Source organism: Benincasa hispida, chromosome 4 (assembly GCF_009727055.1).
Source record: "Benincasa hispida cultivar B227 chromosome 4, ASM972705v1, whole genome shotgun sequence".
Lineage (NCBI taxonomy): Eukaryota > Viridiplantae > Streptophyta > Magnoliopsida > Cucurbitales > Cucurbitaceae > Benincasa > Benincasa hispida.
This window is the reverse complement of record NC_052352.1, coordinates 59,206,330-59,222,277: the sequence shown is the minus strand read 5'-3', so window position 1 is coordinate 59,222,277 and position 15,948 is coordinate 59,206,330. Positions and strand designations below refer to the sequence as shown.

Genomic DNA, 15,948 nt, shown 5'->3' with positions numbered 1-15,948 from the left:
CCACTTTGTGCCAACTATATTAATTGAATCTGGCCTGGGAACAAGATTCTAGACATTATTTTGAGCAAAATGCCTAAGCTCTTCTTGCATAGCATTAACCCAACATTCATCCTCAAGACCTTCTTTGACATTTCTTGGTTCGATAGGAGAGGTGAAGTAAATATTACTGAACATCTCTAAGTAATCAACTTTATCTTTCTTTCGAGTACTCACCCCTTCTTCATGATTACCAATGATGTTGCTAAGGGGATGATTCTTACGAATTCTACTATTATTACAAGTTTCAGCCTCTTCAGGAGTTGACTTGTCATCTTCCATAGGAATTTTAGTATTTATGTCAATTGACATGTTAGAAAAGTTGTTAGGAACATCTTTATTAACAAATGGGAGTGAACTCGAATCTTCCTCTTCCACAGGAGTAGAGTCAGATGAGTCTTCACCATCATTAAAGATAACAGTAATTGACTCCATAACACATCGAGTTCATTTATTGTAAACATGGTAGGCTTGACTATTTGTGGAATATCAAAGAAAAATATCGTTATCTGATTTAGAATCCCATTTTCGTCTGGAATCTTCCTCTTCTACAGGAGTAGAGTCAAATGAGTCTTCACCATCATCAATTATAACATTAATTGACTCCATCACACATCGAGCTTGTTTGTTGTAAATATGGTAGGCTCGACTATTTGTGGAATATCCAAGAAAAATACTTCATTTGATTTAGAATCCCATTTTCTTCTGACTTCTCTATCAACCAGAATATAACAGGTACTACAAAAGATATAGAAGTATTTAACATTTAGTTTTCTTCCTCTCTATATTTCATAAATCTTGTTATGATAAACTGTATTTAGAGCCTCTACCCAAAAATGAAAAGACAGATGGTTAGTATGTAACATCACTTGAGTCATCTCCTGTAAAGTTTGGTTTTTTCTTTCCACAACCTCGTTTTGCTGGGGAGTGATTGGAGCTAAAAATTAATGATGAATCCCAACAGTATTACAAAAGGTAGCAAATTGAGACTTTTCAAACTCCCTTCCATGATCACTCCTAATTCGAATCATATTTAACTCTTTCTCACATTGTAACAGGAAGAGCTTGAAAAGCAGTAAACGCATTTGATTTTTCATGAAGAAATTGAACCTAGATGTATCAGGAGAAGTAATCAACAACAACTAAAACATACCGTTTACCTCCCAGACTTTATGATTGCATAGGACTCATAAGGTCCAGGTGAAAAAGTTCCAATATCTGTGTAGAACCTGAGTGAGACATCTATTTGTGAGGAGAGCGAGTTTGCTTTCCTAATTGACAATTACCATATATAATTCTAGTCGACTTAGGCAAAGATGGAAGGCTAGATATAGCATTTTTAGCTAGTGCTTTTTGGACCATCTTCATGCTCACATGACCAAGGTGTTTATGCCAAAGGCTTGCTACATCTTGTCAAGAAATATGATAAACCTGTGAGATAAAATCAGGATTCCACATATAACAATTATCAGATGACCATGTACCTGTCATAACAATAGATTTGACATTGTTAGTGACAACACACTAATCTTTTGTAAAGCTCAGATTCAGACCCTGATCACATAACTAGCTTATGCTAATAAGGTTGGCAGTGAGCTCTTCAACCAACATTACATCATTCAAAGATGGTAGTCTTGGAAATTTTAGTTTGTCTTTCCGAATGATCTTCCCTAAAGCACCATCACCAAAAGTGACATTTCCCAAGTTTACAGGTTAGATATCAAACAGATAGTTCTTATCACCAGTCTTGTGATGAGATATCCCACTATCAAAATACGATTTTCCTTTAGTCGAAGATCTGAGGGAAGTTAGAACAACATAGCAACTATTAAGAACATTCTTTACTCTCCACACCTATTTTACTTCTAACTTTATTTAAAACTATTTTACAAGAAGTGAGAAACCTTTCTAGAGTAGCCAAATTTTTTAATATTTTTAATAGATGATAGTGAAATGGACGTATATGACTCACTCTTCCATAGTGGTGACAAACCCTCTTGGTCTGTAAACACGATCAACTTTCAGTGTTGAATTTCTAGGGGAGGCACCTATAAAGCCATAAGACTCTAGATTTTGAGCTTTAACAAACTCAATCTTTTGTTTCCCTTTATATTAAGACTATATATTCTGAAGATTATAACCTCTGTGAGAAGTCTAATCTAGAATTATCACCAATTAATTTTCCCTTTGTCAAAATTTTCTCCTGTGGTTCAGTACTAGTAGTCAACGTTCTAACATTTTTACAAACAGATTCTTTCTCGACTCTAACTTGGTTAAATTTATGCTTCAAGTCTGCAACAGCAGTCATAAGCCTATGATTGTCGACTATCAGAGTCTCAATTACTTGCACATCAAGAACTTTCTGATCATCTTGCCATTTAAGAAAAAGAGCTTGATAGAAAGGATCCTAGACCTATGAGTGGTCACTTCATGAACATTCTCAGCATACACATCATATTTAGAAATTTTGCAAGATGAAGTGTCAGATGAGATGTTACTGATAAGAGTCTTGACATCTTGCTCAAAGTTAGTGTTATCTTCAGACTCATCATCTTACAAAGTTAAAACATCACTTTTACCCTGTTTCTTCAAGAAATTAGGACATTCTGCTTGAAAATAATCATAACCTTCACACTCTTTATATTTGAATGACCTTTCTTTTGAAGATTTAAAGCACCTAACTTATCAACCTCTTTCCCACTACTTTGAATTCTGACTTACTTAAGAGGAAGTGACGTACCAGACTTATTATTTTTAGCATTGAAATTTCCAGAATTTTCAGACTCTCTGTGACCCACCAAACTTATTATTTTCAGCATTGAAACTTCCAGATTATTAACTTTTGAAGATTTAAAGCACCTAACTTATCAATCTCTTTCCAAATCATTTGAGAACACGATTAAATTGTTTTGAAAGTAATTAAAGAGATTCAACTAAGGAATCCTCAAACTCTCTGTCAGCAACATCATCTTCATCATCAACTGAGGATTGCAAAGTAATTTCTTTATTCTTCTTCTCATGCTTTCTATCCAAAGACATTTCAAAATTTAGAAAGGATCTAAATAGTTCATCAACTTTTAGAGATGATATGTCTTGTGCCTCCTCAATTGCAGTAACTTTCATATCAAATTTCTTAGAAAGAGACCTAAGCACCTTTCGATAAGTCTTTCTTCCAAAATTTTCTCTCCAAGAGCAAAATCTCATTAGCAATATCCAGCAAATGAACGTTGAATTGAGCAATTAGTTTTTTCATCTTGCATTTTAAGATTCTCGAACTTTGAAGTCAAGAACTACAATCTTGACATTTTTACTTTTTAAGTCCCTTCATGAGCAGCTAAGCCACACCTCTTCTGTAGAAATGTATATATGAATTAATTTAAATATATTTTGTTCCACACCATTAAACAGGGTATTTAAAGCACAAGAATTTCCCAAGGATGTCTCATCTACAACTTTTGTCCACTGTAATTTTGGTTTTAAAATTTTCTTCCCATCATCAATTTTGGTGGTTGGATGAAACCACCTAGTAACCACAACCTTCCATGCTATGCTATGAATTGACTTCAAAAAGATCGTCATTCGAGCTTTCCAGTAAGAGTAGTTTGTTTCATCTAGAACAAGGGGACGAGTGGTGGAGCCACGTTCTTTGATTTCGTTCATGATCGAGACACTTGAGATAAACATGACTCACTCTGATATCAATTGAAAAAGCGATAGTATGACTCGTCACTCAAAATATGGATGTTAAACAAAAAGCACTAACAAGCACTATAACAACAAAATACCAACAACAAGAAAACAAGTAAAAGCACACAGGAATTGGTAACCTAGTTTGGTGACAACACCTACGTCTGGGTGGCAATGTGCTGAAGAAAGATAATCTACTAATATTAAAGAGTTAAGCAGTTACTTAGTACTTATTTGTAATACTCCGACTACTATAGTGACTCACGTAGAGCCCAACTCACAAGTCATATAGGCTCCCCCTAGATGTGAGACTCTTTCTCAATTGAACTTCGGCTCCCCCTAAGTGCGATAATATTATTGTTGAACATTTTAACTTCTGATAGTGTGTGAGACTCCTCTCCATTTGATTATCTTCCTTACAACTCTGTGAACTCTCTTCACTGATAAATGTTAGGTCCTCCCTAAGATGGAGAAATATTCCTCGAGTATGAAGTCTTAGGTTCCCCCTAAGACTGAGAATCCCTTCTCTTCAACGATGTCTTGGGCTCCCCCTAAGACAAGTAGAATCTTCAAATTCTTTGAATGATTTATCCAAATGATATACACAGCGAAATAAAGTGGGCAAAGATCGACAAAATCCACGTTGCAGAAAACAACCGTAAAAAACAAATCGGTTGCTAGGACAAATCACAATGATGCACTATTTGTTCGTATAGAATTGCACTTTTCTCATAAATGGAAAATATAGCAACCCTTAGAGAAGATCAGAATTCACCTAAAATAGACTGCGGCAAAATATAGAAAGAAAGTCCAAAAATATTTTCCTTTTTTAAAAGATAAGATGCATCATAAAAAGGAAAATGACGATCAATATATTTATGTAGAGATTTCCAAAATTATGAAATAAAAATATTCTACATATAAATTTTCGCTTAGAAAAATAAAAAAAATAAAAAATAAATCTATAGTGATTAGACATGTCTAAGCCAAATGTTAAGATATCATTTGTGACAACTGCAAAAACTACCAAAGGCTGTCTTAGAAAAATATAGAGACAATCAACAAATCTCCAACAGTGTTGAAAATTTACTCTTAAACCATTTTCATTTACTCATTGGGAGAGTCACGTTGAGAGTGTTAAAGCTATAAGAAAAGCCTGAAGTACGTGAAGCTTTACTTCAACTAGCCAAAATTAGTAATAATGATTTTAAGATGCAAAGTGAAGCTAAATTTTTGGTAACAAATGAGTTTGGTGATTATGAGTTTTTACTGGCTTTTATTAATTGGTTTGATATATCATGTGCAGTTAATGTGGTTAGTAAACACTTACAATCAAAGGTTATGCTCATTGTTGTTGCTATGGAAAAAATAAAGGGAATGATTTTTTTTTTTTTAAAGCAATATAGAGAAACTGGTTTAGAGAGAGTATTGCCATGGAAATGAACATCAGTCCCATTTTTCCTCAAAGGCGTGAAATTAAAAGGATTTTTTCTTTTCTTTTTTTTTTTTTTTTTTTTTTTTTTTTTTTTTTTTTTTTTGAGAGTTTGGATAACACCCAAGTACGATTCTACAATCTCTAGTGGAGTCCTTTAGAACTAATTAGTTCTTATATACTGTTGATCAAGCTAATGTTGTTCTTAATAAGAGGTTTGAACAAAACCAAGAATATGAAGAAAAAAATTGACTTTTTGTTTACTTCTCATAAGTTGCAGTCATTAGATGACGCAAATTTGTTGCCCCATTGTACTTATTTTGAGTCTGCTCTTAAGAATAATGAAAAACTAGATACGGATAGAAATGAATTGTATGTGGACTTGAAGTTACTAAGAGAGTTCTTGCCTATTGAAAAAATGGGGCCACTGGATATTTTGAGGTTAGTAAAAGGTAATATTGTTCCTAATGTTATTATCGCATATAGAATTTTGTTGACTATTCTTGTGACAATTGTATATGGATAAAGAAGTTTTTTCAAATTGAAGTTGTTGAAGACTTATCATGCTCTCTACAATGTCACACTAAAAGCTTAATGGGTTAGCATTAATAGCGATTGAGAATTATGTTTCGGAGACAGTTGATTGATAATTTTTCTTCAAAGAAAGTTTGAAAGATGACGCTTTTAAAATAAAATATCATTATTATATAGTTGTTTCGTGACATTTTCTTAGTTTCATGTACTTTTTTTTAATTTTATTTATATTTTTTTTAAGAAACAATTGTATAATACGATGAATTTTGATATTTTACAATTTTGTCTTTGTTATAAAATATTTTAGGGCCTCATTTTGAAAAGTATTACAAGCCTCGTCTCATTGGGGACAGGCGTAACTTTGATCTATGATGTAGAATTTCTCTATTTTTGCCTTCTTCTTCAACACTCTTACTCCTTTTCTTCTATATTTCACAATCTCTAAAACTACATCCTTCAATCAAGGTATATAGGCTTAGCAAAAAGAAAGGAGAATGGTGGAACCACCAAGGGACTTTTGGACTTAAATGTTTAATAAGATTGTATATTAGCAGTTGAATATGAGTTAATATACTTAGATTTAATAAATGAAAAGAGACACACATTGGGATCATAATTTTGAGAACTAATGGGAGGAAAAATAAAGAAAATATGTGCACTATCAAATTTATACAGTACTGATATGAAAAAAAAAATGAGGGTATCCATATAAACTATTTTCAAATTGGTTCTTTTGTAGTTGAAGATAACTTCGAAGAAATTGATTGTCTAGGTACTAAGATTTCTTATATTTATGTTTGAGTATGCGAAATGGGAGAGTTTCTCATGTTTATTTAAAATTTTGATGTTTAAGAAGAGAGAAAAAAATATGAGAAATGAGGAAGGTTATAGAGATTGAGGAATGAAAAAAGAAGATTTAAAGAGAAGTATTGAAGAAGTGAAGGAAGGAAATAGCATGGAAGAGGGAGGTGATGGAGTATATAGATAAATGGTTTTGTCTATTTACTAACAAAATGATATGTTTTTTAACGTGTTTTTTCTTTAATTAAAGGGTATTAATTCAACTTTGAAAGCTTAGCAGTATTATACTGACAATTTTCATTCTTTATATTAGCAGTAAGAGTATTATTGAACTTTTTTTTTAAGTTTATGGGCATTATGAAACTTTTGAATTTGTATGAAAATTCATTACCTTCTTGAAACATGAGTATATCTCTCACTTTTCTCTCTTTAATTCTTTCGATTAGTTATCTCATATCTATGGTTTTTTTTTAATTAAACACGTTGATGCACAAGACAACATTGTCCTATTTGTGTTCGACACTGGTGAGTATCCAATCCACGTTTTACTAAGGAGAGATTTGAACTCTCAATCTCAAGAGATTGAATAATGGTTTAAAAGAACATATTTTTATTAGAAACATTCAATGATCAAGTTTACGATACAATCTGATCAGCAGATAAAAATTGACCCATTGACTCATTGGACAATACGTAAAGATCAAAAATTAAAAATTCAATTGCCAAAATTATTTTAACATTTGAAACTTACCAAAATATAAGTGGAAGGGGATTCATGAAAGCTTGAAATTAAATACTGATGTTTGAAAATGAATCAAGCAGTGCATCCCAAAATACAAAACTATCAAACAACACTAACATCTAGGCTTGCTCTCTATTTAAAAATAGCAAATTATTTCAGTTTTCAAATATATGAATCCATTGAAGAAAATAAAAAGTTAAAATATCAAGCACCTAAAACATACAAGAAAAACATTTAAAATAAAATAAAATAAAATAAAATAAAAAGATGAAGAAAAAAAAGACACCATCAAGGACCATTACATTAGCCTAATCATCAACGGCATAAAATTTCAAATGCTCTTTTCGCCCCAAGTTCCTCAAATCTCTGGTCGAGACCGACCTCCGAACCTGACCTGTGATATGTCCACCATGGTCTTCGATGTTGAAGGTCGAGTATTCTCTCATCTTAGGCAATGGAGGCAAGTTGAGGTTCTTGGCAGTCTCAAGATGGTCCTGGGTTCTTGACGATTTCCTATTAGAATATGAAATTGGAGATAGCAAGAAGTGAGAGCTCTCCTTTCCTCCTCCCGTGTTCATGCTTGAAGACGTGCTCGTCGTCTTTCGCCCTCCTGTGCTAACACTTGAGGAAGTGCTCATCATTGTACTCCCCTTTCGCACTCCCGTATTAACACTTGAGGAGGTGCTCGTCGTAGTACTCCCTCGCTCTTCATTTTGCTCGTCACCATCTCCCATTTGCTGTGGAAGATAGAATAACAACAATGTCATTACATACAACCAAGGTGGCATCCATTGGCACAGCATTTGTGACTGAGTTTGCACATGGAGATTGAATTTAAACTAAAACAATCGATTGCTTTGTAGAAGGAGGTAGTTTCCGCTCTGAGAATTCTTGGTGACTAACTCAAAAGTAGCTCTATAATTTTGGATACACCGAGAAGTTTTTAAAGAAACTACCTGTTTGGGAATGTTGGATTCTTCTTTTGGTATTCCGCCGGTAAAATCTTTCCTCCGCCGCTCTCGGTGTGTATTAGAACGCCTTGTCACTTTAGCATTCCTAGACCTGTAAATGGATTTGGTAAATATAGTTTTTTTGTCGCCTAAAACTTTAAAAACAAAGGACTTCTCACTTATTTTCATCATCCATAGTAAATTACTATTAGTAGTTAATCATTGCAAGTTAATTACCAATATGTTTGAAGATGAATTTTACTAAATTCATACTATTTACAAGGATTATCTAAAATAAAGTAATCTCAAGCTATACAGAGAACTTACTTCTGCCGATTCGTTTGATCCTGTTCATCGGGCTCCCTGTGGATTACTGGAAGATCCGAAAGGCTGCATGCCAGTGGGCTTGTGTGAAAGAACTGCAAGAATATAGTTCATGTTCTTTAGTATAATGCTTCAACTACATTGTTATACAAATTGGTTACATAAATAAATTAGGATTCTAAGTTTGACTATCTACTTCATTCTCGAGAGCTAAAGATGCAGAGCCACGATATGAAGGCTCCAAAGCAAGTAGAGTGCTGAGTAGGCCTAGAGAAGATGAGGGCAAATGCTTAAACAACTCTCCGAGACTAGGTCGATAGGACTGTGGAGGTCTGAAAGTTGGTGCCAGCTTGAGTTTTCTCCAATATTCTTCAGATGGTGTACCACATAACTTGAAAATTTTGTGGAGTTGTTCAACCTGACTCAACACAAGAATTCATTTTTAAAACAAACCTTGAAACTTTAGTTTTATCAGACATCAACACAGTTCAACATGGTTTAACTTATAATGAATCCTTCCAACGGAAATCCAGAAAGATGGTAACTTCACCTCTGTTCGACCTGGAAGAATCGGCCTTCCCGTGAACATTTCTGCAAAGAGGCATCCAGCACTCCATAGATCAATGCCAACTCCATAATCTGTAGCACCTAACAATAGCTCCGGAGCTCGATACCTGTTAAGAATATAATTAAAAGATCCTAAAACATACCATGATCTATCAACTTAAATTCTTAGGTTTACTATCTAACTTAGTATCAACCAAATTTGATGTCCGTAAGTTGATCACCGTGAATCAAATTAATCTCTAGATCCACTAACGAGATGTGTTAAGAATATACATGAAAAAGAATGAATATGATAAAACCCAAATGTAATGAAATGTAAAAGCTAACAGAATTACAATACAACTCCTCTTCAAGTATTCAAGGTATTTGGAACAACCCTTTGTTGAGATGCTATGCAAGCCATCACTCAATAATTACCTTCCTTCCTCCTTCCCCACCCTCTCAATTTGTAATAAAAAAACATAACTAACTCCCTAGCTAATTACTAATATATCCTTAATAACATTACTATCATAATATATTCTAACCTATCAACTTAAGTTTTTGAGTTTAAGGGTGATCCAACAATACCAAAGAGTCACAACACGATTAGTAAGATGCCTCTTTGGACTGAAGAAAATGGCAAGCCCAAAATCGGCAATCTTCAGCATCCCATTTTTGTCGATTAACAGGTTTGATCCTTTGATATCGCGATGTAGTATCCCCTTATCATGGCAATGCTTCAAACCAGAGAGTAGCTGATGCATATAGCATTTGACCTGCAACAAGAATTAATACAACCGAACTAATAAGCAGTGGGAAACTTTGCATCGAAAACCCCCTGAACATCATCATGTAGTGAAGAATATAACCTGAGGCTCCGTAAGCCATACATCAGGGTGGGAAATAACTCGAGCCAAATCAGTCTGCATAAAATCAAAAACAAGATAAAGACTGAATTGCATTCTTGAGGTAGCCAATCCTTCAAGTTTGACAATGTTGGGGTGATCCAGTTTCAGCAGTATCATAATTTCTCTTGCCATGAACTTCACACTCTCAGGTTCTGTTGTATCAAAACGGACCTTCTTAAGGGCAACAATCTTTCCACTTTCCCTATCTCGAGCTTTGTACACATTGCTGTAACTTCCTTGGCCTACCTATTACATAAACATTCCAAAAATATCATAAATATTCATCAAGTTATAAAGGTCTTAAAGTTTAAATTTCAAAGCTTCTCTCATATCTCCCAATCGCAACGTCTTCACCTCATGAATATTAACATTACGAAACTTAATGCAAATACCACCATTGAATCATAGTAGCCATCATAATTCATAATTGCTCGTGCTTTCAACTTTGACAATTACCCCCTCAAACTTATGAGTCTGTAGCATATATTCTATTGTCATAAATCCAGACTTACGAAGACTTCCTACAACTAAATCCTAAATCACCCTCAAACATGTGGTTTTGTTGCAATGATACTCTTAAACTTATGAAGTTGTTGTTGCGATTAAACCCAACCACTAGGAGGTATAATCATAGAAAAAGAATTTCTTAAATTGAAAGTTGTGGGTGCGATTGGCAAGGTATCATTGGTGAAATTACCCTTTAACATTGGCATTCAGATCTAGTAACATTTCAGCAGAAGAAAAAACCTTATCAAGCTTTGTCATAAAAATTCATCCAATCAAAAATTCCATCTTAAATGCAAAACCCACCCCCAAATTATAGGGGACATCACATTCCCACTTCCAAACTTTTAATTCGAGCCATTACCTTACCTAAACACAGGAAGGCATTGCAATTAAACCCCATGGTTATAACTACAATAATTGCAACTTGAATTTTAAAAAAATGCAAACCACTCCCAACATAAAATAATCAATAGATCCCGATTACCAAATCACTCCTGACCCTAGGGTCAATGTAATTACATCCTCAAACTTACAAAATCGTTACAATTAAACCCAACTACTGAGCAAGTTCGAACAGAGAATCTAATTTCAAGGAAGACAATTGTAGCAATCCAACGATCAAAAGCAAATAAACACTAAATTTTGAGAATGAATAAATAAAAGCAACCTTATCAAGCTTGTCATAGGCCTCCACACTCTTGGGTACCAAGCCAGCCAACACATGTTTAGGAATATTGCTAGTAAGCCATTTGGGCCACCCATCTACTAGTTCACTCTTCTCTGAACCAAATTGGTCATTCCCGCCGCCGCCATCACCGCCATGAGGCTTCTCTGCTTCAGACGACTCCCTGCTGACATATCTCCTTTTCCCCGTCGACCTCCGATGAGCGATAAAACCTTCAATCCCAGCATACCCATTTTCCAATTTCAGCTTCTCAACTCCCCCAGAAGGCGAATTCACCGAATGCTTCGTTTGTGCACAGCCCATGGATTAGAGAGTGGAATTTAGGGATTGGAATTTGGAGATTTTGCAGAGGAAAGGGAAAAGGGGATGATGAGAAGGATTTGGAGTGAGAGATATGGATGGGGAAAAGGAGACGAGATTGGCCGGCCATGGCCGGCACTTTTAGAATCATAGAATGAAAGAGAGAGAGAGAAATTTGAAGGGGGTTTTCCTTAGATTTCTCCGCTCAATGAGTGAAGGGGAACATTGGGAACAACTTTTGTTATTGATAATTTAGAGAGGGAATCGAAAGCTGAAATTGCCGAGCTGGGATTTGAGAGAGAGGGAATTGGGAGAACAGAAAAACGAATGATGAAAAATCGAGTGGTAATGATGGCGAATGCTGTTGAAAATGGACCCATTCATGAATCGGATTTTGGCGTGTCGTTGTGAGGAGGATGATGATGACGACGACGACGACGATGGGTTTTCTGTAGTTTAACTTGAAAATTGAAATCGAAGCGGGAGAAGCCATTTGGAAAAGAGGTCTATTATTGCGGTAATCCCTATAACTAACATATGTCAAAGGTTAAGATTCGAAAAAGTACATTTTTGTCCTTTGCTCTAGTTTTTATTTTGTCTCTAAATTTTAAAATATTCGAGATTAAGTTCAGGTTTTGAGTTTGGTTTCAATTTAGTCCTTAAATTTTAAAATACTGTAATTTTACCTTTGAGATTTGAATTTTGTTTGAATTTGACCTTTAGATTTCAAAATTTTACATTTTTTTACCTTAATTTTTCATTAAATATTCATTTTCAATCATTTGCATCTATGTTGTTTAACTAATTTTAAATAATTATGAAACAAAATTTTGGATTTAATTTTAAAGGTGATGAAAAATAATGAAACTTGATTAATTATAACTTTTAATTCTTTTAAATTTATTAAGATACCTTAACAATAAAGACGAAAAATGAATATTGAATAAAAAAAATCAAGGTTAAAAGTATAAATCTTGAAACCTAAGGACCAAATTGAAACAAAACTCAAATGTTAAGGGTAAAATTGTAACATTTTGAAATCTAAGGACTAAATTGAAACCAAACTCAAAACCTAAAGACTAAATGTACAACATTTTAAAGACTAAGGACCAAATAGAAACTAGACTCAAAACCTATGGACCAAAAAGGTTTTTTTTTTTTTTTCCTTAAGATTTTACAAAAGATATCGATAGAAATATCTCGGAAAATTTTCAAAATTAAATAACTCCTTCAAGTTTCAACATTTGAAAACTAGCATCGTTTTTAAAATCTCATTCATATAGTTTTTGTCAGGCCATCTTGGTAAAGATTGATACCGAGATTGAAGTGCGATATTACAACTTAAACTTTTGGATCCATGTAAAAATACAGAATTACCGCGATGTCAGAACTAAAATGTTCCCTTCGTCTTCAATGAACAATTTCTATTTTCCTTTACAACTTTTTCATCAAGCATTTTTCCATACAATCCCCAAGTTTCATTACATTCGTTCATCTTCATTTGTACTTGCTAAAGGATATTTATTGAGGTATTTCGTAATTCTTTTTATTGTTGGTTAGGTTAAAAGTTGAATTTTTAAGTTGGCTAGGGTTTAGAAATTTCAAAAAAACCTGCAAAATCCATTGCATTTTGTATGGTTATTACTTCGTGTTTATGTTGATTTATTATGGGAAATAAGTGTGATCTTGCCCGAAAGCAGGTTCATTCTCCCTCACATTGGATGAATATGGCTCGACATGCATTTAGTCACACCCCGCTCCAGATTATCCTCTTAACCTCGATGGAGTTATGACTGTAGTAGTTACCAACCCTTTTGCTGGCACTTACTGCCTAACTAACTTGTTTAATTTGCTTCGAATCTTGACTACGTACATTTCATTAACATACTGAACAAATTAACCCAGAACTTAGCACATTAACATTGCAGGGTTTCATAACATTGTTCATACATGTATATTACAACTTAATGAGCCCAACATAGAACACTAGTCCCTATATGACAGACACATGTGTACTAACAAATACAGAGTCCTCAATTAAGCTTCCTTCAACCTGAGTCCTTGAGTGGCAGAGCAGCAGCAAAGATGTCTTCTGGGAACTGACTGCTACCTGAGAGAAAAAAACATTTAAAAACATGAGCTAAAAGCCCAGTGAGTGACTAGCTTTTAGAACATAACTTTCAAACATAAATCTGATAGTAAAACTGAAAGCTTTAACTGTAAACATAAACTTGGCAACTATTATTCATGTAATTGTTAACATAACATGGCACCATTTTATGCTTGGCTGAACTATGCCTTAGTTTAGAGTGGCCCTCTTGCTCACTGTTTACCATGCTTAACTGCATTACTACTTAATTGGGAAGAAACCCCTTTTGTTCAACTTCCTAAAAACATAATTTGCATCCTCACTTGAGAGAGAGCCTTTTCCCAATCCCTCAACGACAATCCATAGTTGGTATGGAGTAATCTCAACACTACCAATAACAACTTTCCTTACGTGCACATGGTCTAGTTAAGTATCTTCATACCTTAGGTACTACCGCTCAGATACCGTCTTTGTGTCCTTCAGTATCGAGCTACTCGGATACCTTCTCTATGTCCTTCAGTATCGAGCTATCCAAATCTAAGACTGAGCTTCAATACCTTCTCATCTAGTCCTTCAGTACTGAGCTACTCAAGTTGAACTTGCATATTCTTATCTCTTATTGACTTAGTTGCCCTAAAGCATTCTGTACTAACGCATCCTCATGATCATTGAAAAGCATAGTATAAACATAACATTAATGAGAGATGCGTTACTTGGAGACTATTTAAGAATAATTGTCATAAATAGCTTTCAGTAAACATGTATTGCTAGATATTCATAAAGTATTAGCAATTTACTTAAAACATTTAAAGCATTTAAAGTCACTCACTTTCTTTGACAATCCTCTTCCTGTACTTCTTCTTTTGATATCGAAACTTTCAATGCTAAGCTCACTCTGCATTGAACACTTAGCCAAATTCTTAGGCCTTAACTTGACTAGGCAGCAACTTCTTCACCATGCGTCTATGGCTTGCGTCCATGCCTTACCTTAAGCGTTCAAGCCTCTTATGCGGTCAAGCTTTCAGCTTACGCCTACTGCCCATCACATAGCAATCTTTATGCCAATCGTTTAGCTCATGAGCCTGTCATGTGGCACATCAACGCATGCCCCATGCATTCGTCTAGTTGTAGCCACAAACTCCAACGCAGCCTTACGCCTAACACCATGTATGCCTACCTGCATGGTCCAATGCCCACACAGCACTTGCGCTTATGGTTTTAATATGTGTTGCATGGTCTAACGCTTTTCAATGTGTCCTTGCACCAACTCAGCCTTCAACGCGCACGCTCATCATCATCATCAGGCCCTTCAAGCTGCTTGCTTGTTCAACCCAAGCAGATGCCTACTTGTTCAAGATTTCAGATTCAACTTACAATTTTAATAACTAATTTTCCAAGCCTTTTCTCAAGAAATTTCCTTCTACGAGCATTCTCTAAAATACCTTAAAATTTCAGCTCAGAATTTCTCGTGGTTGGGTTGGAATCCTCAAATCACCAAGACTGGCCCAAGCTTCCTCAAGAGTTCGACCTTCAGCTAGATTCTTCACCCTCCAGCTCGATTCCTCTAGAATTTCCTTCTAGCAATTCAACCTCAACAACTAGACACACTCAGGGTTTGAATGGCTCTAGAATTACTCCATTTGCATGAGTGAATTTCTCAAACCCTCTCTTTGAAGTCAAGCTTTCCTTTTTAAACTAGAAGCTGCATGATCACTCTTTAATATCAAGTTGCCACCTTATACTTAAAGGGATAACAACAAACCTGAGCATGACAGTTGGCTTAGCTAATCAATCACTAAGCTGATCCTTTCCTCTTGGTTATCAATGTAAGGGTCAGCTTCTAAGCCAACGCTTGCAACCACATGGCCGCATGCCTCCTTCACACAATGCATCACCCAACTTGGCCAACGCATAGCTCACTTAGAGGCTATCGCATCCCTTCTTTGGTCACATACTCCTAAGCCAACGCATGTCCTAGCCCACGCATAGCTTAGTTTCCTCGCTTCATCGAATAACTTTAGCATGCATCGAGTTCAACGCCTTGCGCTCAACGTCGCACACTAGCCAGCGCGCACGCGCAGCCTCAACGCTTAGCCTTGCATTCTTCGTCTCGCCCTGCGCATATCACATACCCCATCGTCTAGCGCCCAACACCTATCGTCTAGCATCTATCGTGCAACTCATCATTCAGTGATCTCTTGTTGATGCTCATCACCTAACGATCTCATTCTCGCTCATCGTGTAGCACTGACGCCTATCGTCTAACGCGTCACGCTCTATATAATCACCCTCGCACAACCGAGCACTTTCTCGCTTGCGCTTGGCCTACTTATTGCACGATAGTTCCTCCTTGCTACACAACCGCACAAGCCTCAGTGCATCCTTGTACACGTGCGCTATGCTC

General features: G+C 35.4%; 1 protein-coding gene across 1 annotated transcript; it reads right to left on the bottom strand.

Annotated features, from left to right (window-relative positions):
• Positions 1-7,326: 7,326 nt before the first annotated feature.
• LOC120076892 (probable serine/threonine-protein kinase At1g54610) lies at positions 7,327-11,920 on the bottom strand. Its single transcript, XM_039030843.1, has 8 exons — positions 11,138-11,920; positions 9,925-10,209; positions 9,644-9,831; positions 9,057-9,180; positions 8,703-8,924; positions 8,510-8,601; positions 8,189-8,294; positions 7,327-7,969 (listed from the first exon to the last, which is right to left on the bottom strand). Exons 1-8 carry the CDS (start codon positions 11,456-11,458, stop codon positions 7,541-7,543), a joined length of 1,767 nt encoding a protein of 588 aa, XP_038886771.1. The 5' UTR covers positions 11,459-11,920; the 3' UTR covers positions 7,327-7,540.
• Positions 11,921-15,948: the final 4,028 nt, after the last annotated feature.